This window comes from Salmo trutta, unplaced genomic scaffold (genome assembly GCF_901001165.1).
Source record: "Salmo trutta unplaced genomic scaffold, fSalTru1.1, whole genome shotgun sequence".
Lineage (NCBI taxonomy): Eukaryota > Metazoa > Chordata > Actinopteri > Salmoniformes > Salmonidae > Salmo > Salmo trutta.
Genome location: NW_021822351.1, coordinates 752,822 through 773,000, shown reverse-complemented (window position 1 = coordinate 773,000; position 20,179 = coordinate 752,822). Strand labels below are relative to the sequence as shown.

Genomic DNA, 20,179 nt, shown 5'->3' with positions numbered 1-20,179 from the left:
GTGTGGAGACTTTGGTCAGGATCTGGAGTGGACTGTTCTGCTGTGGTGTGGAGACTTTGGTCAGGATCTGGAGTGGACTGTTCTGCTGTGGTGTGGAGACTTTGGTCAGGATCTGGAGTGGACTGTTCTGCTGGCATCTCTGCGGGGGTGGACAGCTCTCTAATGGGTTGTTCCTCTGTCACACGTCATCGTTCTCACCCTATCCTCCAGCAGTCTGATCCTCTCCTCTAGTGCTCTGTTCTTCTGCTCTTTCTCCTGTTGATGTTGTCTCACCACAGTCCAGAATGCAGATATGTCTCTCTCCACCTCCAGCTCTCTGGGTCTGCTTGAAGGGGTGTTCTTGTTGATGGAGTGTCTCTCTCTCTCTCTCTCTGTCTCTCTTTCTCTGTCCCTCTCTCTGTGTTTTGTCTAGCTCTGTCTCTCTCTCTGTTTCTATCTCCCTTCCCTCTCTCTTTAACCCTTCTCTCTCTCTCTCTCTCTCTCCAGGACAGGTTATATTTTGTGATGGAGTATATCAACGGAGGAGACCTCATGTATCAGATCCAGCAGGTCGGCAAGTTCAAGGAACCCCACGCTGTGTGAGTACACACACCACACGCACACATGCAGCACGCACGCACTCCTGTGCCTGGTCTAACTCAGGGTGTGTGTGTGTGTGTGTAGTTTCTATGCAGCAGAGATCTCCATCGGCCTCCTCTTCCTCCATTCCAAAGGCATCGTTTACCGGTGAGTGACTGTTTTACTTCATTTTTGTTACGTGTGGTATTCCGTCTGGCCCGCGGCCTTGTGAATGTTTGTCAGCAAGACAAAAGGAGCTGATCGTGGACTACAGGAAACAGAGGGCCGAGCATCAACCCGTTGTAGTGCAGCGTCCACATCCCTAATGGTCTATCATGGTCCAAACACACTAACACATCCCTAATAGTCTATCATGGTCCAAACACACTAACACATCCCTAATAGTCTATCATGGTCCAAACACACGAACACATCCCTAATGGTCTATCATGGTCCAAACACACTAACACATCCCAAATGGTCTATCATGGTCCAAACACACTAACACATCCCTAATGGTCTATCATGGTCCAAACACACTAACACATCCCTAATGGTCTATCATGGTCCAAACACACTAACACATCCCTAATGGTCTATCATGGTCCAAACACACTAACACAGTCGTGAAATGGGCACGACAACACCGCTTCCCCCTCAGGATACTGAAAAGATTTGTCATGGGCCCTCAGATCCGCAGCAGTCTAAGGCACTGCATCTCAGGGCTAGAGGCGTCACTACAGACCCTGAATCGATTCCAAGCTGTATAACAACCGGCCGTGATTGGGAGTCCCATAGGGCGGCGCACAATTGGCCCAGCGTCATCCGGGTTTGGCCGGGGTAGGCCGTCATTGTAAATAAGAATTTGTTCTTAACTGACTTGCCTAGTTACATATTACCTCAACAACCTCATACCCCTGCACATTGACTCGGTACTTGTACTCCTTGTACATAGTCTCATTATTGTGTCACTATTTGCAGATTTGTCTTACTTTTTAACTCTGCATTGTTGGGAAAGGGCTCGTAAGTAAGCATTTCACAGGAACAGCTGGTGCTCTCATTCATGGTTCAGTGTTGCTTGTCTCGAAGCAAGCATAGAAGGCATTTAGCTTGTCTGGTAGCCTCGCATCACTGGTGTCGTGATTTGACTTTTAACATTAATCTAAAGACTGTTATTTATCGAATCAACCTAAATATGGTTAATTGTTACCCGATTTAAATTAATCATGTAACAATTAACTCTGGCCTTACTTTTGATTCAGTACTACACAAATTGGTTTATTATTCATTTACTAGCTAACTAAATGGTAAAATAGGATAAACATGCACAAAACAGGCCCCTAGCAGACTGACAACAATGTAGCTGCTTGTTACAAAAGACATGGAAAGGGCGAGAGAGAGAGATAGAGACCGGAACCGGGCCGTCTTGGTAAGGCTCTGATTGTCCCAAAATGGTTCCACAAGTTCTTCTTCTACTGTTGTTCTCCTCTGCGGTTGTCTGGTATCCGGTGACTTGTCGTGTAGTCCTGAACAGAACTACAGAGTTGATTCTCCTTCCATTCGCTCTTAAAAATGCCTCTTTGAAGATAGGCTAGCCAGCCGTGTCGATGATTCCCAGTGAGGTCATGAGATGGTTTGAGCAGACTAGTAGAATGGTCCCACTTAAATTTCCTTTTCTAGATTCATTACAGCTAATCAGCCGTACCAGTGATTGTCCGGGAGGTGAGTTTATCGTCTCTACCTCGTGTTGAGATTGAGTTCAAACCACTTTAAACGTGAGCTGCAGCTCTACGTCTCTCTGGTCTAATACTTTAAAGGTGAGCTGCAGCCCTATGTCTCTCTGGTCTGGTATGTTAATTCTTAACCCATCATTTTATACAGTTTGTACAAAAGCGGCGGTACAATCAGGCTGACACGTTCTCTGACCTCACTCAGGGGCGTGACTTGTCACTGTATAAAGTTTATGTAAAACAATTATCTCTTATGGCTCCTAAAATCATACCCCTCTCTTAACAGAAACACTTTCATCATTGTTCATATTTCATGCACAACGCATAGGATGGACACATCACTCATGTAGTGGATAGACTTTCCAAGTTACAGTATTTCCTTTATAACATTTTTAATGACATCACAAAATAACAACCTAAATGACATTAGTGTTCTATAGATCGCCTCTGACCGTTCCCCGCATTCTATGTTAGAAATATTGTTCCTGTATTTGCTTTAGAAGGTGTTAGAGTTTTAGCGGGAAAAGTATTCTTGAAATAAAGCACATTCCTTGGCTGAATTTGTAGAGGGAGACCTGAATCTTCTCTCCTTGATTTACACCCGAGCGTGAGTTGTTAACCCCCACCAGTTCCACCCTCTGTGGGTGAGAGTGGGTCTGGTTGAAGTTATTCATTGCAAACCTGATCTGACCTTTTTGGATCCTCACAGGACTGGGCAGCTTGCAGCTAGGTTTCCCTTTTAATCCGTAATAGTTTGCAAGTCCTGAAAAATCCGTCGAGCGTCAGAGCCTGCCTAGTAGGATTCGATCTTAGTCCTGTAGTGACGCTTTGCTTGTTTGATGGCTCGTTAGAGGTCGTAGCGGGATTTCTTATCAGGATTAATATCCCTCTCCTTGAAACCGGCAGCTTTAGCCTTTAGCTCAGTGCGGATGTTGCCTGTAATCCATGGCTTCTGAATGAACCATTACATAATGGTTACATAATGCTTCATTCATTTACATAATGGTTACATAATGGTTCATTCATTTACATAATGGTTACATAATGGTTCATTCATTTACATAATGGTTACCTGGAGGAAAATGGGGGGAGGGTCTTGCTTTTTCAATTTCAGCCTAGGGGATGGTTTAATATTTGTCATTTGTAATTGATGAAATGTCAATTTTTTTCTCCGTTTTTCTAGAATTAGTTGCTTATTAGGCTGTATATATTGATTGGTGATGGGTCGTTCGCGAACGAACAGCTCTTTTTGAACATCTCTTTTTTTGTGAACATTGGGAACCAAATTGCATCGGTGAAAGAGCCGTTCATTTGGTTCCTCATTTGAACACTGCTGCTACTGCTTTTTGATCTGAAAACAATGTGTTAGACTTAGAGGGTGAATCCTGCAGAATGATTTTCTGAAGAGGGTGAATCCTGCAGAATGATTCTCTGAAGAGGGTGAATCCTGCAGAATGATTCTCTGAAGAGGGTGAATCCTGCAGAATGATTCTCTGAAGAGGGTGAATCCTGCAGAATGATTCTCTGAAGAGGGTGAATCCTGCAGAATGATTCTCTGAAGAGGGTGAATCCTGCAGAATGATTTTCTGAAGAGGGTGAATCCTGCAGAATGATTCTCTGAAGAGGGTGAATCCTGCAGAATGATTCTCTGAAGAGGGTGAATCCTGCAGAATGATTCTCTGAAGAGGGTGGATCCTGCAGAATGATTCTCTGAAGAGGGTGAATCCTGCAGAATGATTCTCTGAAGAGGGTGAATCCTGCAGAATGATTCTCTGAAGAGGGTGAATCCTGCAGAATGATTCTCTGAAGAGGGTGAATCCTGCAGAATGATTCTCTGAAGAGGGTGAATCCTGCAGAATGATTCTCTGAAGAGTGTGAATCCTGCAGAATGATTCTCTGAAGAGGGTGAATCCTGCAGAATGATTTTCTGAAGAGGGTGAATCCTGCAGAATGATTCTCTGAAGAGGGTGAATCCTGCAGAATGATTCTCTGAAGAGGGTGAATCCTGCAGAATGATTCTCTGAAGAGGGTGAATCCTGCAGAATGATTCTCTGAAGAGGGTGAATCCTGCAGAATGATTCTCTGAAGAGGGTGAATCCTGCAGAATGATTCTCTGAAGAGGGTGAATCCTGCAGAATGATTCTCTGAAGAGGGTGAATCCTGCAGAATGATTCTCTGAAGAGGGTGAATCCTGCAGAATGATTCTCTGAAGAGGGTGAATCCTGCAGAATGATTCTCTGAAGAGGGTGAATCCTGCAGAATGATTCTCTGAAGAGGATGAATCCTGCAGAATGATTCTCTGAAGAGGGTGAATCCTGCAGAATGATTCTCTGAAGAGGGTGAATCCTGCAGAATGATTCTCTGAAGAGGGTGAATCCTGCAGAATGATTCTCTGAAGAGGGTGAATCCTGCAGAATGATTCTCTGAAGAGGGTGAATCCTGCAGAATGATTCTCTGAAGAGGGTGAATCCTGCAGAATGATTCTCTGAAGAGGGTGAATCCTGCAGAATGATTCTCTGAAGAGGGTGAATCCTGCAGAATGATTCTCTGAAGAGGGTGAATCCTGCAGAATGATTCTCTGAAGAGGGTGAATCCTGCAGAATGATTCTCTGAAGAGGGTGAATCCTGCAGAATGATTCTCTGAAGAGGGTGAATCCTGCAGAATGATTCTCTGAAGAGGGTGAATCCTGCAGAATGATTCTCTGAAGAGGGTGAATCCTGCAGAATGATTCTCTGAAGAGGGTGAATCCTGCAGAATGATTCTCTGAAGAGGGTGAATCCTGCAGAATTATTCTCTGAAGAGTGTGAATCCTGCAGAATGATTCTCTGAAGAGGGTGAATCATGCAGAATGATTCTCTGAAGAGGGTGAATCCTGCAGAAACAATAAATAGTGGGAAGACCGTGTCAATCTGGTCCACAATGATCTTTTTAGTGCATAAAAAATTGCAGGTGATCTAATAATTTCTCCAGGAAAAAATGTATTTGAACTCACATTTCACGATCTGACAATGATAATAGTAGCCTATCTTTTGACCTAGGAGCGCCGCCTCTGAATGTGCTTTACAGCTCATTGAGTGCGGTCTTAGTGCCAGCATCGGTTTGTGGTGGTAAACAGACAGCTACGAATAATATAGATAAACTCTCTTGGTAAATAGAATGGTCTGCAGGGATTCTAACTCAGGCAAACAAAAACTCTAGGCTTTCTTAACATTAGAAATTGCACACCGGCTGTTGTTAACAAAGGGACGCAACCCTCCCCCTCTCACCTTACCCGAGTCTGCCGTCCGGTCTTGACGATGCATAGAAAAACCAGAGAGTTGTATATCCTACAAATACCTAGGTGTCTGGCTAGGCTGTAAACTCTCCTTCCAGACTCATATCAAACATCTCCAATCCAAAATCAAATCTAGAATCGGCTTTCTATTTTGCAACAAAGCCTCCTTCCCTCACACTGCCAAACTTACCCTAGTAAAACTGACTATCCTACCGATCCTCGACTTCGGCGATGTCATCTACAAAATAGCTTCCAATACTCTACTCAGCAAATTGGATGTAGTCTATCACAGTGCCATCCGTTTTGTTACCAAAGCGCCTTATACCACCCACCACTGCGACCTGTATGCTCTAGTCGGCTGGCCCTCGCTACATATTCGTCGCCAGACCCCCTGGCTCCAGGTCATCTATAAGTCTATGCTAGGTAAAGCTCCGCCTTCTCAGCTCACTGGTCACAATAACAACACCCACCCGTAGCACGCGCTGCAGCAGGTATATCTCACTGGTCATCCCCAAAGCTAACACCTGCTTTGGCCGCCTTTCCTTCCAGTTCTCTGCAGCCAGTGACTTGAACGAATTGCAAAAATCGCTGAAGCTGGAGACTTACATTTCCCTCACTAACTTTAAACATCGGCTATCTGAGCAGCTAACCAATCGCTGCAGCTGTACATTGTCCATCTGTAAATAGCCCACCCAATCTACCTACCTCATCCCCATATTGTTATTATTTACTTTGCTGCTCTTTTGCACACCAGTATCACTACTTACACACCATCATCTGCTCATCATCATCTGCTCATCTATCCCTCCAGTGTTAATCTGCTAAATTGTAATTCTTCGCTACTATGGCCAATTTATTGCTTTACCTCCTCAATCCATTTGCACACACTGTATATAGACTTTCTTTTTTTCTATTGTATTATTGACTGTACGCTTATTTATTCCATGTGTAACTCTGTGTTGTTGTTTTTGTCGCACTGCTTTGCTTTATCTTGGCCAGGTCGCAGTTGTAAATGAGAACATGTTCTCAACTGGCCACCTGGTTAAATAAAGGTGAAAAATAAATAAATAAATCCACGTCCCTGTTCAGCAATGACTCCGAGAAACATAAGATAGTCTTGAACGGAGCTCATCCATTGTTCTGCACGTTCGCCAACAGAGGGAAATCGCGGTCTACATTCTCGCAAGCGTAGTCTTGTCATGACGGCGCCTCGCTAGCCTCTCTTTCCCCGCCGCTTCCCGGGGATTAGGGCCTGGTCCGGGGTAAGCTAAACGTCCAGAGCTGCCAACTCGTTGAAGTAGAAATCTTCTTCATCCAAATGGAGGTTAGTAATCGCTGTTCTGATGTCCAGACGCTGTTGTCATGGAGACAGTACGTCGTTCTTAACGTGTGTTTGTGCTGACTGGTCAGATTCGGCTGTCGGACGGCCAGATTGTGAAGCGTGATTACTCCATAGAATGCATTTCCGCTGCTGCAGAGTTCAATGGCGGCGAGCTTTACACCACTCCGGCCGACGCTTTTGCATTGCGCATGGTGATCTTAGGCTTGTGTGCGGCTGCTCGGCCATGAAAACCCATTTCATGAAGCTCCTGACGAACAGTTGTTGTGCTGACATTTCTTCCAGAGGCAGTTTGGAACTCAGTAGTGAGTGTTGCAGCTGAGGACAGAATACTTTTATGCGCTTCATGCTTCAGCACTTGGCCCGTTCTGTGAGCTGGTGTGGCCTACCACTTCGCGGCTGAGGCGTTGTTGCTCCTAGACGTTTTCACTTCGCAATAACAGCACTTACAGTTGCCAAGGGAGAAATTTGACAAACTGACTTGTTGGAAAGGTGGCATCCTATGACAGTGCCATGTTGAACATCACTAAGCTCTTCAGTAAGGCCATTCTACTGCCAATGTTTGTCTGTGGAGATTGAAAGGCTGTGTGCTCAACTTTATACACCTGTCAGCAACGGGTGTGGCTGAAACAACCGAATACACACATTTTGAAGGGGGTGTCCACATACTTTTGTATATATAGTGTATGTTTAATACGTATGTTTAACGTGTGTGTGTGTGTGTAACGTGTGTGTAACGTGTGTGTGTGTGTGTGTGTGTGTGTGTGTGTGTGTGTGTGTGTGTGTGTGTGTGTGTGTGTGTGTGTGTGTGTGTGTGTGTGTGTGTGTGTGTGTGTGTGTCTCTCCTAGGGATCTGAAGCTGGACAACGTGATGCTGGATGCAGAAGGCCACATTAAGATAGCTGACTTTGGGATGTGTAAAGAGAACATGTTAGACGGTGTCACCACCAAGACCTTCTGTGGGACCCCAGACTACATCGCTCCTGAGGTAATGGTCTCTTCTGTTCTTCATCCCCTATCCTCTTCTTTCTCCTCTCCTCCCCCCTTAGTCCTCTATCCCTCCTCCAATCTCATCGCTCTCTCCTCCGCCCTTAGTCCTCTATCCCTCCTTCTATCTCATCCCTCTCTCCTCCCCCCTTAGTCCTCTATCCCTCCTCCTATCTCATCCCTCTCTCCTCCCCCTTAGTCCTCTATCCCTCCTCCTATCTCATCCCTCTCTCCTCCTCCAGATCATAGCGTACCAGCCCTATGGGAAGTCCGTGGACTGGTGGGCCTTTGGCGTTCTGCTGTATGAGATGCTGGCTGGACAGGTAGGGGGGTGTGGGTGTGGGTGATATTTGTCTCGGTACATAGTCTTACAGTACGTAGTGCAGAATGTCAGCGGTGTCCTCTCAGTGGTGCTCTGTGTGTCCCTCCCCAGCCTCCGTTTGATGGTGAGGATGAGGATGAGTTGTTTCAGTCCATCATGGAGCATCACGTGTCCTACCCCAAGTCTATGTCCAAGGAGGCTGTCGCCATCTGCAAAGGGGTGAGTATACACACTTACACTCCCTGTCTCTCTCTCTCTCTCTCTCACTGACACACACACTCTGACCTCTGACCCCTGTCTCTAGTTGATGACTAAGCACCCAGGGAAGCGTCTGGGTTGTGGTCCGGAGGGGGAGAGGGATATAAAGGAACATGCCTTCTTCCGTTACATAGACTGGGACAAACTGGAGAACAAGGAAGTCCAGCCGCCCTTCAAACCCAAAGCTGTGAGTCTAACCTATATAACCTATCTCTCTCTCTCTCGCTCTATATATATTGATATATATAGCCCTCTATACCCTCATTATAACTACCTACTATCCCTTCAAACCCAAAACTGTAGAATAGATCCACTGGATCTCTAAGTTGTAGAATAGATCCACTGGATCTCTAAGTTGTAGAATAGATCCACTGGATCTCTAAGTTGTAGAATAGATCCACTGGATCTCTAAGTTGTAGAATAGATCCACTGGATCTCTAAGTTGTGGACCTATAGAATATTCTATAGAATATTCTTTAGAGATCCAGTGGATCTATTCTGATCCACTGGATCTCTAAGTTGTAGAATAGATCCACTGGATCTCTAAGTTGTAGAATAGATCCACTGGATCTCTAAGCTGTAGAATAGATCCACTGGATCTCTAAGTTGTGGACCTATAGAATATTCTTGATCCACTAGATCTGGTAAAAACAGGTACTTTTTCCAAATGTTATGTAACAGCCTGAATTTAAATTGGATTCATTTGAGATTTTGTGTCACTGGCCTTTACACAATACCCCATTATGTCAAAGTGAAATGATGTTTTTAGATTTATTTTTTTACATTTTGAAAAATTAAAACCTAACATGTCTTGAGTCAATAAGTATTTAACCCCTTTGTTATGTCAAGCCTAAAGAAGTTCAGGAGTGAAAATGTGCGTAAAATAGTAAATTGCATGGACTCTGTGTGCAATAATAGTGTTTAACGTGATTTTTGAATGACTACCTCATCTCCGTACCCCACACATACAATTATCTGTAAGGTCCCTCAGTCGAGCAGTGATTTTCAAACAAAGATTCGAACAAAAAGACCAGGGAGGTTGTCCAATGCATCGCAAAGAAGGCCATCTATTGGTAGATGGGTAAAAAAAAAAAGAGACATTGAATATCCCTTTTGAGCATGGTGAAGTTATTAATTACACTTTAAATGGTGTATCAATACACCCAGTCACTACAAAGATACAGGCGTCCTTACTAACTCAGTTGCCGCAGAGGAAGGACACTGCTCAGGGATTTCACCATGAGGCCAATGGTGACTTTAAAATGGCTACAGAGTTTAATGGCTGTGATAGGAGAAAACTGAGGATGGATCAACAACATTGTAGTTACTCCACAATACTAATCTAAATGGCAGAGTGAAAAGAAGGAAGGCTGTACAGAATAAAAATATTCCAAAGTATGCATCCTGTTTGCAATAAGGTACTAAAGTAAAACTGCAAAAAAAATGGCAAAGAAATGAACTTCATGTCCTGAATACAAAACGTTATGTTTTGAGAAAATCCAACACAACACATCACTGAGTACCACTCTTCATATTTTCAATCATGATGGTGGCTGCATCATGTTATGGGTATGTTTATCATCGTTAAGGACTGGGGAGTTTTTTAGGATAAAAAGAAACAGAATAGAGATAAGCACAGGGAAAATCCTAGAGGAAAATCTGGTTCAGTCTGCTTTCCAACAGACACTGGGAGACAAATTCACCTTTCAGCAGGACAATAACCTAAAACACAAGGCCAAATCTAAACTGGAGTTGCTTACCAAGACAACATTGAATGTCCCTGAGTGGCCTAGTTACAGTTTTGACTTAAATTGGCTTGAAAATCTATGGCAAGACTTGACCATGTCTGTCTAGTAATGATCAGCAACCAACTTGGCAGTGCTTGGATAATTTTTTAAGTATAATGTGCAAATGTTGCACAATCCAGGTGTGCAAAGCTCTTAGAGACTTACCCAGAAAGACTCACAGCTGTAATCGCTGCCAAAGGTGATTCTAACATGTATTGACTCAGGGGGTTAAATACTTACCTGATCAAGAAATAGATTTGTTTTATTTTTCATACATTTTTTTACAAATGTTACAATTTTTCTTCCACTTTGACATTTCAGAGTATTTTGTGTAGATTGTTGATTAAAACAATGACAATTAAATCCCTTTTAATCCACTTTGTAACACAACAAAATGTAGGAAAAAGTCAAGCCCTGCCCACAAACCTCAAATATCATCTGCCATTAGTCTGAGCCAACAGATGCCAATGTCTCTCATTGAGGAGATTCCATTAATCTGACCCAGTCTCCAGGGTAGGTATCTCATTGAGGGGATTCCATTAATCTGACCCAGGCTCCAGGGTAGGTGTCTCATTGAGGGGATTCCATTAATCTGACCCAGGCTCCAGGGTAGGTGTCTCATTGAGGGGATTCCATTAATCTGACCCAGGCTCCAGGGTAGGTGTCTCATTGAGGGGATTCCATTAATCTGACCCAGGCTCCAGGGTAGGTGTCTCATTGAGGGGATTCCATTAATCTGACCCAGTCTCCAGGGTAGGTGTCTCATTGAGGGGATTCCATTAATCTGACCCAGTCTCCAGGGTAGGTGTCTCATTGAGGGGATTCCATTAATCTGACCCAGGCTCCAGGGTAGGTGTCTCATTGAGGGGATTCCATTAATCTGACCCAGTCTCCAGGGTAGGTGTCTCATTGAGGGGATTCCATTAATCTGACCCAGTCTCCAGGGTAGGTGTGTTTTGCACCGGGTGAAAGTGAATTGCATTAGTTTAGGAACTGGGCTGCTTCCCGGGTGTGAACCAGGTTCCCCGTTCAAAGCCCAGGACGAAGTCGGCTCAAAACATAAGTGCCGAAATTAAACACGTGGAGGGATGAGTAGGATTGTGTGTTTTGCAAAAGTGATTGTTTTCTGATTAAAACGCTTCATGTGCTCCTCTTTTCCTAATGAAAACTAGTTTGAAAATTCGAACATATATATTTGGTGGAAAAGAGGTGTTGTATGTTTCTGGTCGATGTACCATGATGCCTTGTTGACAACATGACCGGGCGGTGTAGATTACTGTTCTGTTAGAGAAGGCTGCTCCTCCCTCACCGCCTGGTCACATGACAGGTCTCTGCCCGGTGTCCCACGGCTCAGCATAATTCAACCCACTGGTTTGCGTTGTCACTAGGTCACAGGATGCTGAGGCTTCATTGGCTCATTTGAACCAATGAAAGTCCAAGAATGTCCGGTCCGAATTGTGATTGGTTGGCTGATTTTATTATCCAATCCAATATTCTCATTCTTACGTCACTAGTCCATTCATCCAATGACCAGCTTTTACCCCTTGAGTTTCTGTTATTTATTTTTTCCCTCCAGGGTCGTGTTAAGTTGGCATGAAATGAATCAGCACAACACTGGTGGAAAAAATATAGATTTCTATTTCTATTCTCCGTCCATCTACTTCATTATATTTCTATTCTGTTGTGGATGAGGACCGGATGACTCTCCATCCATCTACATTATATTTCTATTCTGTTGTGGATGAGGACCGGATGACTCTCCGTCCATCTACTCCATTATATTTCTATTCTGTTGTGGATGAGGACCGGATGACTCTCCGTCCATCTACTCCATTATATTTCTATTCTGTTGTGGATGAGGACCTGATGACTCTCCGTCCATCTACTCCATTATATTTCTATTCTGTTGTGGATGAGGACCTGATGACTCTCCGTCCATCTGCTTCATTATATTTCTATTCTGTTGTGGATGAGGACCGGATGACTCTCCATCCATCTACATTATATTTATATTCTGTTGTGGATGAGGACCTGATGACTCTCCATCCATCTTCATTATATTTCTATTCTGTTGTGGATGAGGACCGGATGACTCTCCATCCATCTACATTATATTTATATTCTGTTGTGGATGAGGACCGGATGACTCTCCATCCATCTACATTATATTTATATTCTGTTGTGGATGAGGACCGGATGACTCTCCATCCATCTCCATTATATTTATATTCTGTTGTGGATGAGGACCGGATGACTCTCCATCCATCTACATTATATTTCTATTCTGTTGTGGATGAGGACCGGATGACTCTCCATCCATCTCCATTATATTTATATTCTGTTGTGGATGAGGACCGGATGACTCTCCATCCATCTACATTATATTTCTATTCTGTTGTGGATGAGGACCGGATGACTCTCCATCCATCTACTTCATTATATTTCTATTCTGTTGTGGATGAGGACCGGATGACTCTCCATCCATCTACTTCATTATATTTCTATTCTGTTGTGGATGAGGACCGGATGACTCTCCATCCATCTACATTATATTTATATTCTGTTGTGGATGAGGACCTGATGACTCTCCATCCATCTACTTCATTATATTTCTATTCTGTTGTGGATGAGGACCGGATGACTCTCCATCCATCTACATTATATTTATATTCTGTTGTGGATGAGGACCGGATGACTCTCCATCCATCTCCATTATATTTATATTCTGTTGTGGATGAGGACCGGATGACTCTCCATCCATCTACATTATATTTCTATTCTGTTGTGGATGAGGACCGGATGACTCTCCATCCATCTACTTCATTATATTTCTATTCTGTTGTGGATGAGGACCGGATGACTCTCCGTCCATCTACATTATATTTATATTCTGTTGTGGATGAGGACCGGATGACTCTCCATCCATCTACTTCATTATATTTCTATTCTGTTGTGGATGAGGACCGGATGACTCTCCGTCCATCTACATTATATTTCTATTCTGTTGTGGATGAGGACCGGATGACTCTCCGTCCATCTACATTATATTTCTATTCTGTTGTGGATGAGGACCTGATGACTCTCCGTCCATCTGCTTCATTATATTTCTATTCTGTTGTGGATGAGGACCGGATGACTCTCCGTCCATCTACTCCATTATATTTCTATTCTGTTGTGGATGAGGACCGGATGACTCTCCATCCATCTACATTATATTTCTATTCTGTTGTGGATGAGGACCGGATGACTCTCCGTCCATCTACATTATATTTCTATTCTGTTGTGGATGAGGACCTGATGACTCTCCGTCCATCTACATTATATTTCTATTCTGTTGTGGATGAGGACCGGATGACTCTCCATCCATCTACATTATATTTATATTCTGTTGTGGATGAGGACCGGATGACTCTCCGTCCATCTACATTATATTTCTATTCTGTTGTGGATGAGGACCTGATGACTCTCCGTCCATCTGCTTCATTATATTTCTATTCTGTTGTGGATGAGGACCGGATGACTCTCCATCCATCTACATTATATTTCTATTCTGTTGTGGATGAGGACCTGATGACTCTCCGTCCATCTGCTTCATTATATTTCTATTCTGTTGTGGATGAGGACCGGATGACTCTCCATCCATCTACATTATATTTCTATTCTGTTGTGGATGAGGACCGGATGACTCTCCGTCCATCTACATTATATTTCTATTCTGTTGTGGATGAGGACCGGATGACTCTCCGTCCATCTACATTATATTTCTATTCTGTTGTGGATGAGGACCTGATGACTCTCCGTCCATCTACTTCATTATATTTCTATTCTGTTGTGGATGAGGACCGGATGACTCTCCGTCCCTCTACTTCATTATATTTCTATTCTGTTGTGGATGAGGACCGGATGACTCTCCGTCCATCTGCATTATATTTCTATTCTGTTGTGGATGAGGACCGGATGACTCTCCATCCATCTACATTATATTTCTATTCTGTTGTGGATGAGGACCGGATGACTCTCCATCCATCTACATTATATTTATATTCTGTTGTGGATGAGGACCGGATGACTCTCCATCCATCTACATTATATTTCTATTCTGTTGTGGATGAGGACCTGATGACTCTCCATCCATCTACTTCATTATATTTCTATTCTGTTGTGGATGAGGACCTGATGACTCTCCGTTGTGTTTTTATTTCCTTCATCCATCCATCCCTCTTCTCTCTCCCTCCTCCACAGTGTGGTCGCGATGCAGAGAACTTTGACCGTTTCTTTACACGCCACCCCCCCGTCTTGACCCCCCCTGACCAGGAGGTCATCATGAACCTGGACCAGGAAGAGTTCCAGGGATTCTCATTTGTTAACCCAGAGTACCCCGACATGGACTGACCAATCACGGCGCTGCATTAGCTCCATGATCCTGCCCCTCTTCCAGATCTCATATCATTTCATTACCAGGATATGGTTTAGGAGCAAGGGTGTGTCCCAATTATCTCTCCTCCCTCTTGAGTGTGCACTTGTCCACTACTCCGAGTGGTCTAAGGCAGTCTAAGGCACTGCATCTCAGTGCAAGAAGCATCACTACAGTGCCTGGTTCGAATCCAGGTTGTATCACATCCGGCCATGATTGGGAGTCCCATAGGGCGGCGCACAATTGGCCCAGCGTCGTCCGGGTTTGGCCGGGGTAGGCCGTCATTGTAAATAAGAATTTGTTCTTAACTGACTTGCCTACCGTAATTTCCGGACTATTAAGCGCACCTGAATATAAGCCGCACCCACTGAATTAAAAAATATATATTATTTTGAACATAAATAAGTCGCACATGTCTATAAGCCGCAGGTGCCTACCGGTACATTGAAAAAAATTAACTTTACACAGACTTTAACGAAACACGGCTTGTAACAAAAATAAATAGGCTTTAACGAAACACGGCTTGTAACAAAAATAAATAGGCTTTAACGAAACACGGCTTGTAACAAAAAATACAAAATTAGTAGTAAGCTTTAGTTGTCTTTTTGCACTGAGTCAATTCCTCACGCTGCTGTTTCCAACGTCTTATCATCGACTCATTAAGACCAAGCTCCCGTGCAGCAGCTCTATTTCCTTTTCCAACAGCCAGATCAATCGCCTTCAACTTGGAGAAATGCATATGATGCAGCTTTCGTGTCTTTGTCATGATGATGGTGACAAAATGACTACCGTAATCAGAATGATGGGAAGTTTGAGAGCGCTCCATTTAATCTAAACAGGAAACAAAAAAGTTGTTTGACCTTAACCCGTTCGGCAATTTCATTGGTCTAATGAAAGCTTCATGCCGCCAAAAAACTGAACACGTCACAGAATGTTTTTTTTTTTGAGAAAAGAAATGTGAAAGCGGGAAAAACCCGTCGTTGTTTAAGCCGCGATGTTCAAAACGTGGGAAAAAAGTTGCGGCTTATAGTCCGGAATTTACGGTAGTTAAATAAATACAATTAAAAAAACACACAAATGTAAAAACATTGTATTGGTGTAAACCTGGAGTAGAGTTTCCATTTACCACTCATTTGCTTTCAAGTGAACAAGTGCATACTTTGGGAGGAAGGAGAGAGAATTGGGACATAGCCTTGTCCCTACCCATATCTACTGTTCAAACCCTAACTTAAACACAGATCTAGGATCAGGTTCCCCATGCCCCAGTCTTAACCTGAACCATTATGGAGATCTGACCTCTGATCAGCGGTTAAAGACAACTTCTACTCAACAGAACAGAAGGACCCATGTGTATGAAATCCTATAAATGCTGAATCAATCGATTTTAAAGAATCGATAATCAAATCAATCAGTTACATTCCACCATCAACCAATCAAATGACCTCCCACTGATCTGGGACCAATATTGACCGACTGATCGAACTGATCGACTTTCTACTATTAATGATCAATCAGGGTATTGTTTTTGTATTGATTAGGGATTCCTGTTTAGGGATTTACTGTCAGAATACTATAACTGTTATGACGTGTTAGCATCATGTTGTTACAGGGAGGGATGCTGAATATACGTAGCCTCCTTGGTACTGTCACCACCACCACCACTGTCACGGCTCCTCTCCTTGTTCGGGCGGCGCTCGGCAGTCGCCGGTCTTCTAACCATAGTCCATCCACTTTGCATTTTCCATGTGTTTTGTCTTGTTTTTCCACACACCTGGTTTCAATTCCCTCATTTACTCGTTGTGTATTTAACCCTCTGTTCCCCCCATGTCTTGGTGAGGGATTGTGTAGCGGGGTGCGTAATTGGCGGCAGAGAAGTCAGGCGCAGGAGAGCAGAACTGGGTAATAACCAGAGATTTATTAAGCAAAACCAACGGCATCCAGCACAACAAGATAAATGGGCACAAAGATAACCCGTCGTGCGCTCACGGGGAACGTGCACAAGCACTACAATAAGCAATCCCACACAAAGACATGGGGGGAACAGAGGGTTAAATACACAACAAGTAAATGAGGGAATTGAAACCAGGTGTGTGGAAAAACAAGACAAAACAAATGGAAAATGCAAAGTGGATCGACGATGGTTAGAAGACCGGCGACGCCGAGCGCCGCCCGAACAAGGAGAGGAGCCGACTTCGGCGGAAGTCGTGACAACCACCACCTCACACACCATGTTACGTTACTGTAAAAGTGTGCCAAAGCAGAGTCAGAGTTCAGGGTCCAGTGTCCTCCATTACAGGAAGACACACTGCAGCCATTTTGTGCCACAGAGCCCAACAACCACACCTCAGAATAGCATTCACTGCAACTGGAAACACACAGACACACCAAGGTTCATCTCCAATAGTCTGTCAACCCAGTCCAACCACCCATCTCTAGATATCGCTCTGAGACCAGGGCCCATTCCCTCTATAGTGACCTGCTATTGACCAGGGCCCATTCCCTCTATAGTGACCTGCTATTGACCAGGGCCCATTCCCTCTATAGTGTCCTGCTATTGACCAGGGCCCATTCCCTCTATAGTGTCCTGCTATTGACCAGGGAGGGCCCATTCCCTCTATAGTGACCTGCTATTGACCAGGGAGGGCCCATTCCCTCTATAGTGACCTGCTATTGACCAGGGCCCATTCCCTCTATAGTGACCTGCTATTGACCAGGGCCCATTCCCTCTATAATGACCTGCTATTGACCAGGGAGGGCCCATTCCCTCTATAGTGACCTGCTATTGACCAGGGCCCTGGCCCAGTAGAAAGTAGTGCACTGCATAGGGAATAGGGTGCGATTTCAGACACTGTCTAGGATTATCTGACCACTGCCAAACAGGGATGTTGTAGTTGATACTTCACCAGGGAGGTTAGTTAGTACTAGTTTAGTTAACCAGGGGAGTTAGTTAGTACTAGTTTAGTTAACCAGGGGGGTTAGTTAGTTCTTGGTTACTTAACCAGGGGGGTTAGTTAGTACTAGGTTAGTTAACTGGTTATTAGTACCAGGGGGCTGGGAGGTGTTCTGTAACTGTTTAAAGAGAGATCTGATTATATTAACAAGCAGTTAAATGTGTCAAACAGTAAAATACTGGAAAGAGATTTTTTTTCTTGTGTCAAGAGTGACTGGGTATGATGATGATGATGATGATGATGATGAGGATGAGGATTACAATGATGATGACGATGAGGATGAGGATTACAATGATGATGACGATGAGGATGATGATGATAATGGTAATGACAATGAGGATGATGAGGATGATGATGATGAGAATGAGGATGATGATGACAATGAGGATGATGATGGTAATGACAATGAGGATGATGATGATGAGAATGAGGATGATGATGACAATGAGGATGATGATGGTAATGACAATGAGGATGATGAGGATGATGAGAATGAGGATGATGATGACAATGAGGATGATAATGGTAATGACAATGAGGATGATGAGAATGAGGATGATGATGACAATGAGGATGATGATGACAATGAGGATGATGATGAGGATGATGACAATGATGAGGATGATAATGAGGATAATGATAATGAGGATAATGATGATGGCTGAATCTTGTTTTGTGTGTCTGCTGAGCTAAAGGCTATAGTCCTTATCTGATCTTGGGGAGTTAACTCAAGTGTCTACTGTCTTACAGGAAACTTACAGAGATTTGTAAAGATGTAGGGAGATGGTGTGTGTCGTTGATCTTGTAAGTGTAAATCTGTCTTCTGATTGGATGATAATATAATATAACTCAACTCACCTCCTCGTGCCTAACGTCTCAACCAGCATACTGCTCTCTGTCTCATTACACACACACACACACACACACACACACACACACACCTTAATTGAAGTGCATTGAGGAGCAGACTGTCTACTAGTCCATATAGAACCCCCCTGAGGAGCAGACTGTCTACTAGTCCATATAGAACCCCCCTGAGGAACTGACTGTCTACTAGTCCATATAGAACCCCCTTGAGGAACAGACTGTCTACTAGTCCATATAGAACCCCCTGAGGAACAGACTGTCTACTAGTCCATATAGAACCCCCTGAGGAACAGACTGTCTACTAGTCCATATAGAACCCCCTGAGGAACAGACTGTCTACTAGTCCATATAGAACCCCCCTGAGGAACAGACTGTCTACTAGTCCATATAGAACCCCCCTGAGGAACAGAATGTCTACTAGTCCATATAGAACCCCCTGAGGAACAGAATGTCTACTAGTCCATATAGAACCCCCCTGAGGAACAGAATGTCTACTAGTCCATATAGAACCCCCCTGAGGAACAGACTGTCTACTAGTCCATATAGAACCCCCCTGAGGAACAGACTGTCTACTAGTCCATATAGAACCCCCCTGAGGAGCAGACAGTCTGCTAGTCCATATAGAACCCCCTTGAGGAACAGACAGTCTGCTAGTCCATATAGAACCCCCCTGAGGAACTGACTGTCTACTAGTCCATATAGAACCCCCTTGAGGAACAGACTGTCTACTAGTCCATATAGAACCCCCTTGAGGAACAGACTGTCTACTAGTCCATATAGAACCCCCTGAGGAACAGACTGTCTACTAGTCCATATAGAACCCCCCTGAGGAACAGACTGTCTACTAGTCCATATAGAACCCCCCTGAGGAACAGAATGTCTACTAGTCCATATAGAACCCCCTTGAGGAACAGAATGTCTACTAGTCCATATAGAACCCCCCTGAGGAACAGACTGTCTACTAGTCCATATAGAACCCCCTTGAGGAACAGACTGTCTGCTAGTCCATATAGAACCCCCTTGAGGAACAGACTGTCTGCTAGTCCATATAGAACCCCCTTGAGGAACAGACTGTCTGCTAGTCCATATAGAACCCCCTTGAGGAACAGACTGTCTGCTAGTCCATATAGAACCCCCTTGAGGAACAGACTGTCTACTAGTCCATATAGAACCCCCTTGAGGAACAGACTGTCTACTAGTCCATATAGAACCCCCTTGAGGAACAGACTGTCTACTAGTCCATATAGAACCCCCTTGAGGAACAGACTGTCTGCTAGTCCATATAGAACCCCCTTGAGGAGCACCCCTGGGAGACCAGGGGCTAGAGTTTGGACCTTTGCCCCGGCTGGTCCACTGGATATGGGGCTGCTGGGTGGGCAGGGCCCCCTGGGGCTGAGGGGCCTAGAGGAGAGATGGAGATGGAGAGCAGAAGGTAGGAAATAAACGAGTGTTCCTGGAAACTATCTCTCTCTTCTCTCCGTTCCTCTCTTCCTGAGGCTTTCTGTATGTCCTTCTATAGCTCTCTCACTCTGCCGGTCTGTAACACCCTCTCTCTGCCAGTCTGTAACGGTCTGTCTCTCTGCCAGTCTGTAACGGTCTGTCTCTCTGCCAGTCTGTAACGGTCTGTCTCTCTGCCAGTCTGTAACGGTCTGTCTCTCTGCCCGTCTGTAACGGTCTGTCTCTCTGCCAGT

General features: G+C 44.2%; 1 protein-coding gene across 2 annotated transcripts in view; it reads left to right on the top strand.

The window, feature by feature from the left end:
- LOC115181935 (protein kinase C beta type) overlaps nucleotides 1-20,179 on the top strand; it is a 91,207-nt gene that overhangs the window by 67,213 nt on the left and 3,815 nt on the right. The window contains exons 11-17 of one of the 2 annotated variants that reach the window (XM_029743630.1): nucleotides 487-578; nucleotides 664-726; nucleotides 7,752-7,890; nucleotides 8,132-8,212; nucleotides 8,323-8,430; nucleotides 8,516-8,656; nucleotides 14,499-14,886. In XM_029743630.1, the coding sequence (XP_029599490.1) occupies nucleotides 487-578; nucleotides 664-726; nucleotides 7,752-7,890; nucleotides 8,132-8,212; nucleotides 8,323-8,430; nucleotides 8,516-8,656; nucleotides 14,499-14,648 (774 nt within the window). In that variant the 3' untranslated portion in view covers nucleotides 14,649-14,886. Of the gene's footprint in view, nucleotides 1-486; nucleotides 579-663; nucleotides 727-7,751; nucleotides 7,891-8,131; nucleotides 8,213-8,322; nucleotides 8,431-8,515; nucleotides 8,657-14,498; nucleotides 14,887-20,179 lie in introns of those variants that run through there. The other variant, XM_029743629.1, reaches the window with a different exon arrangement.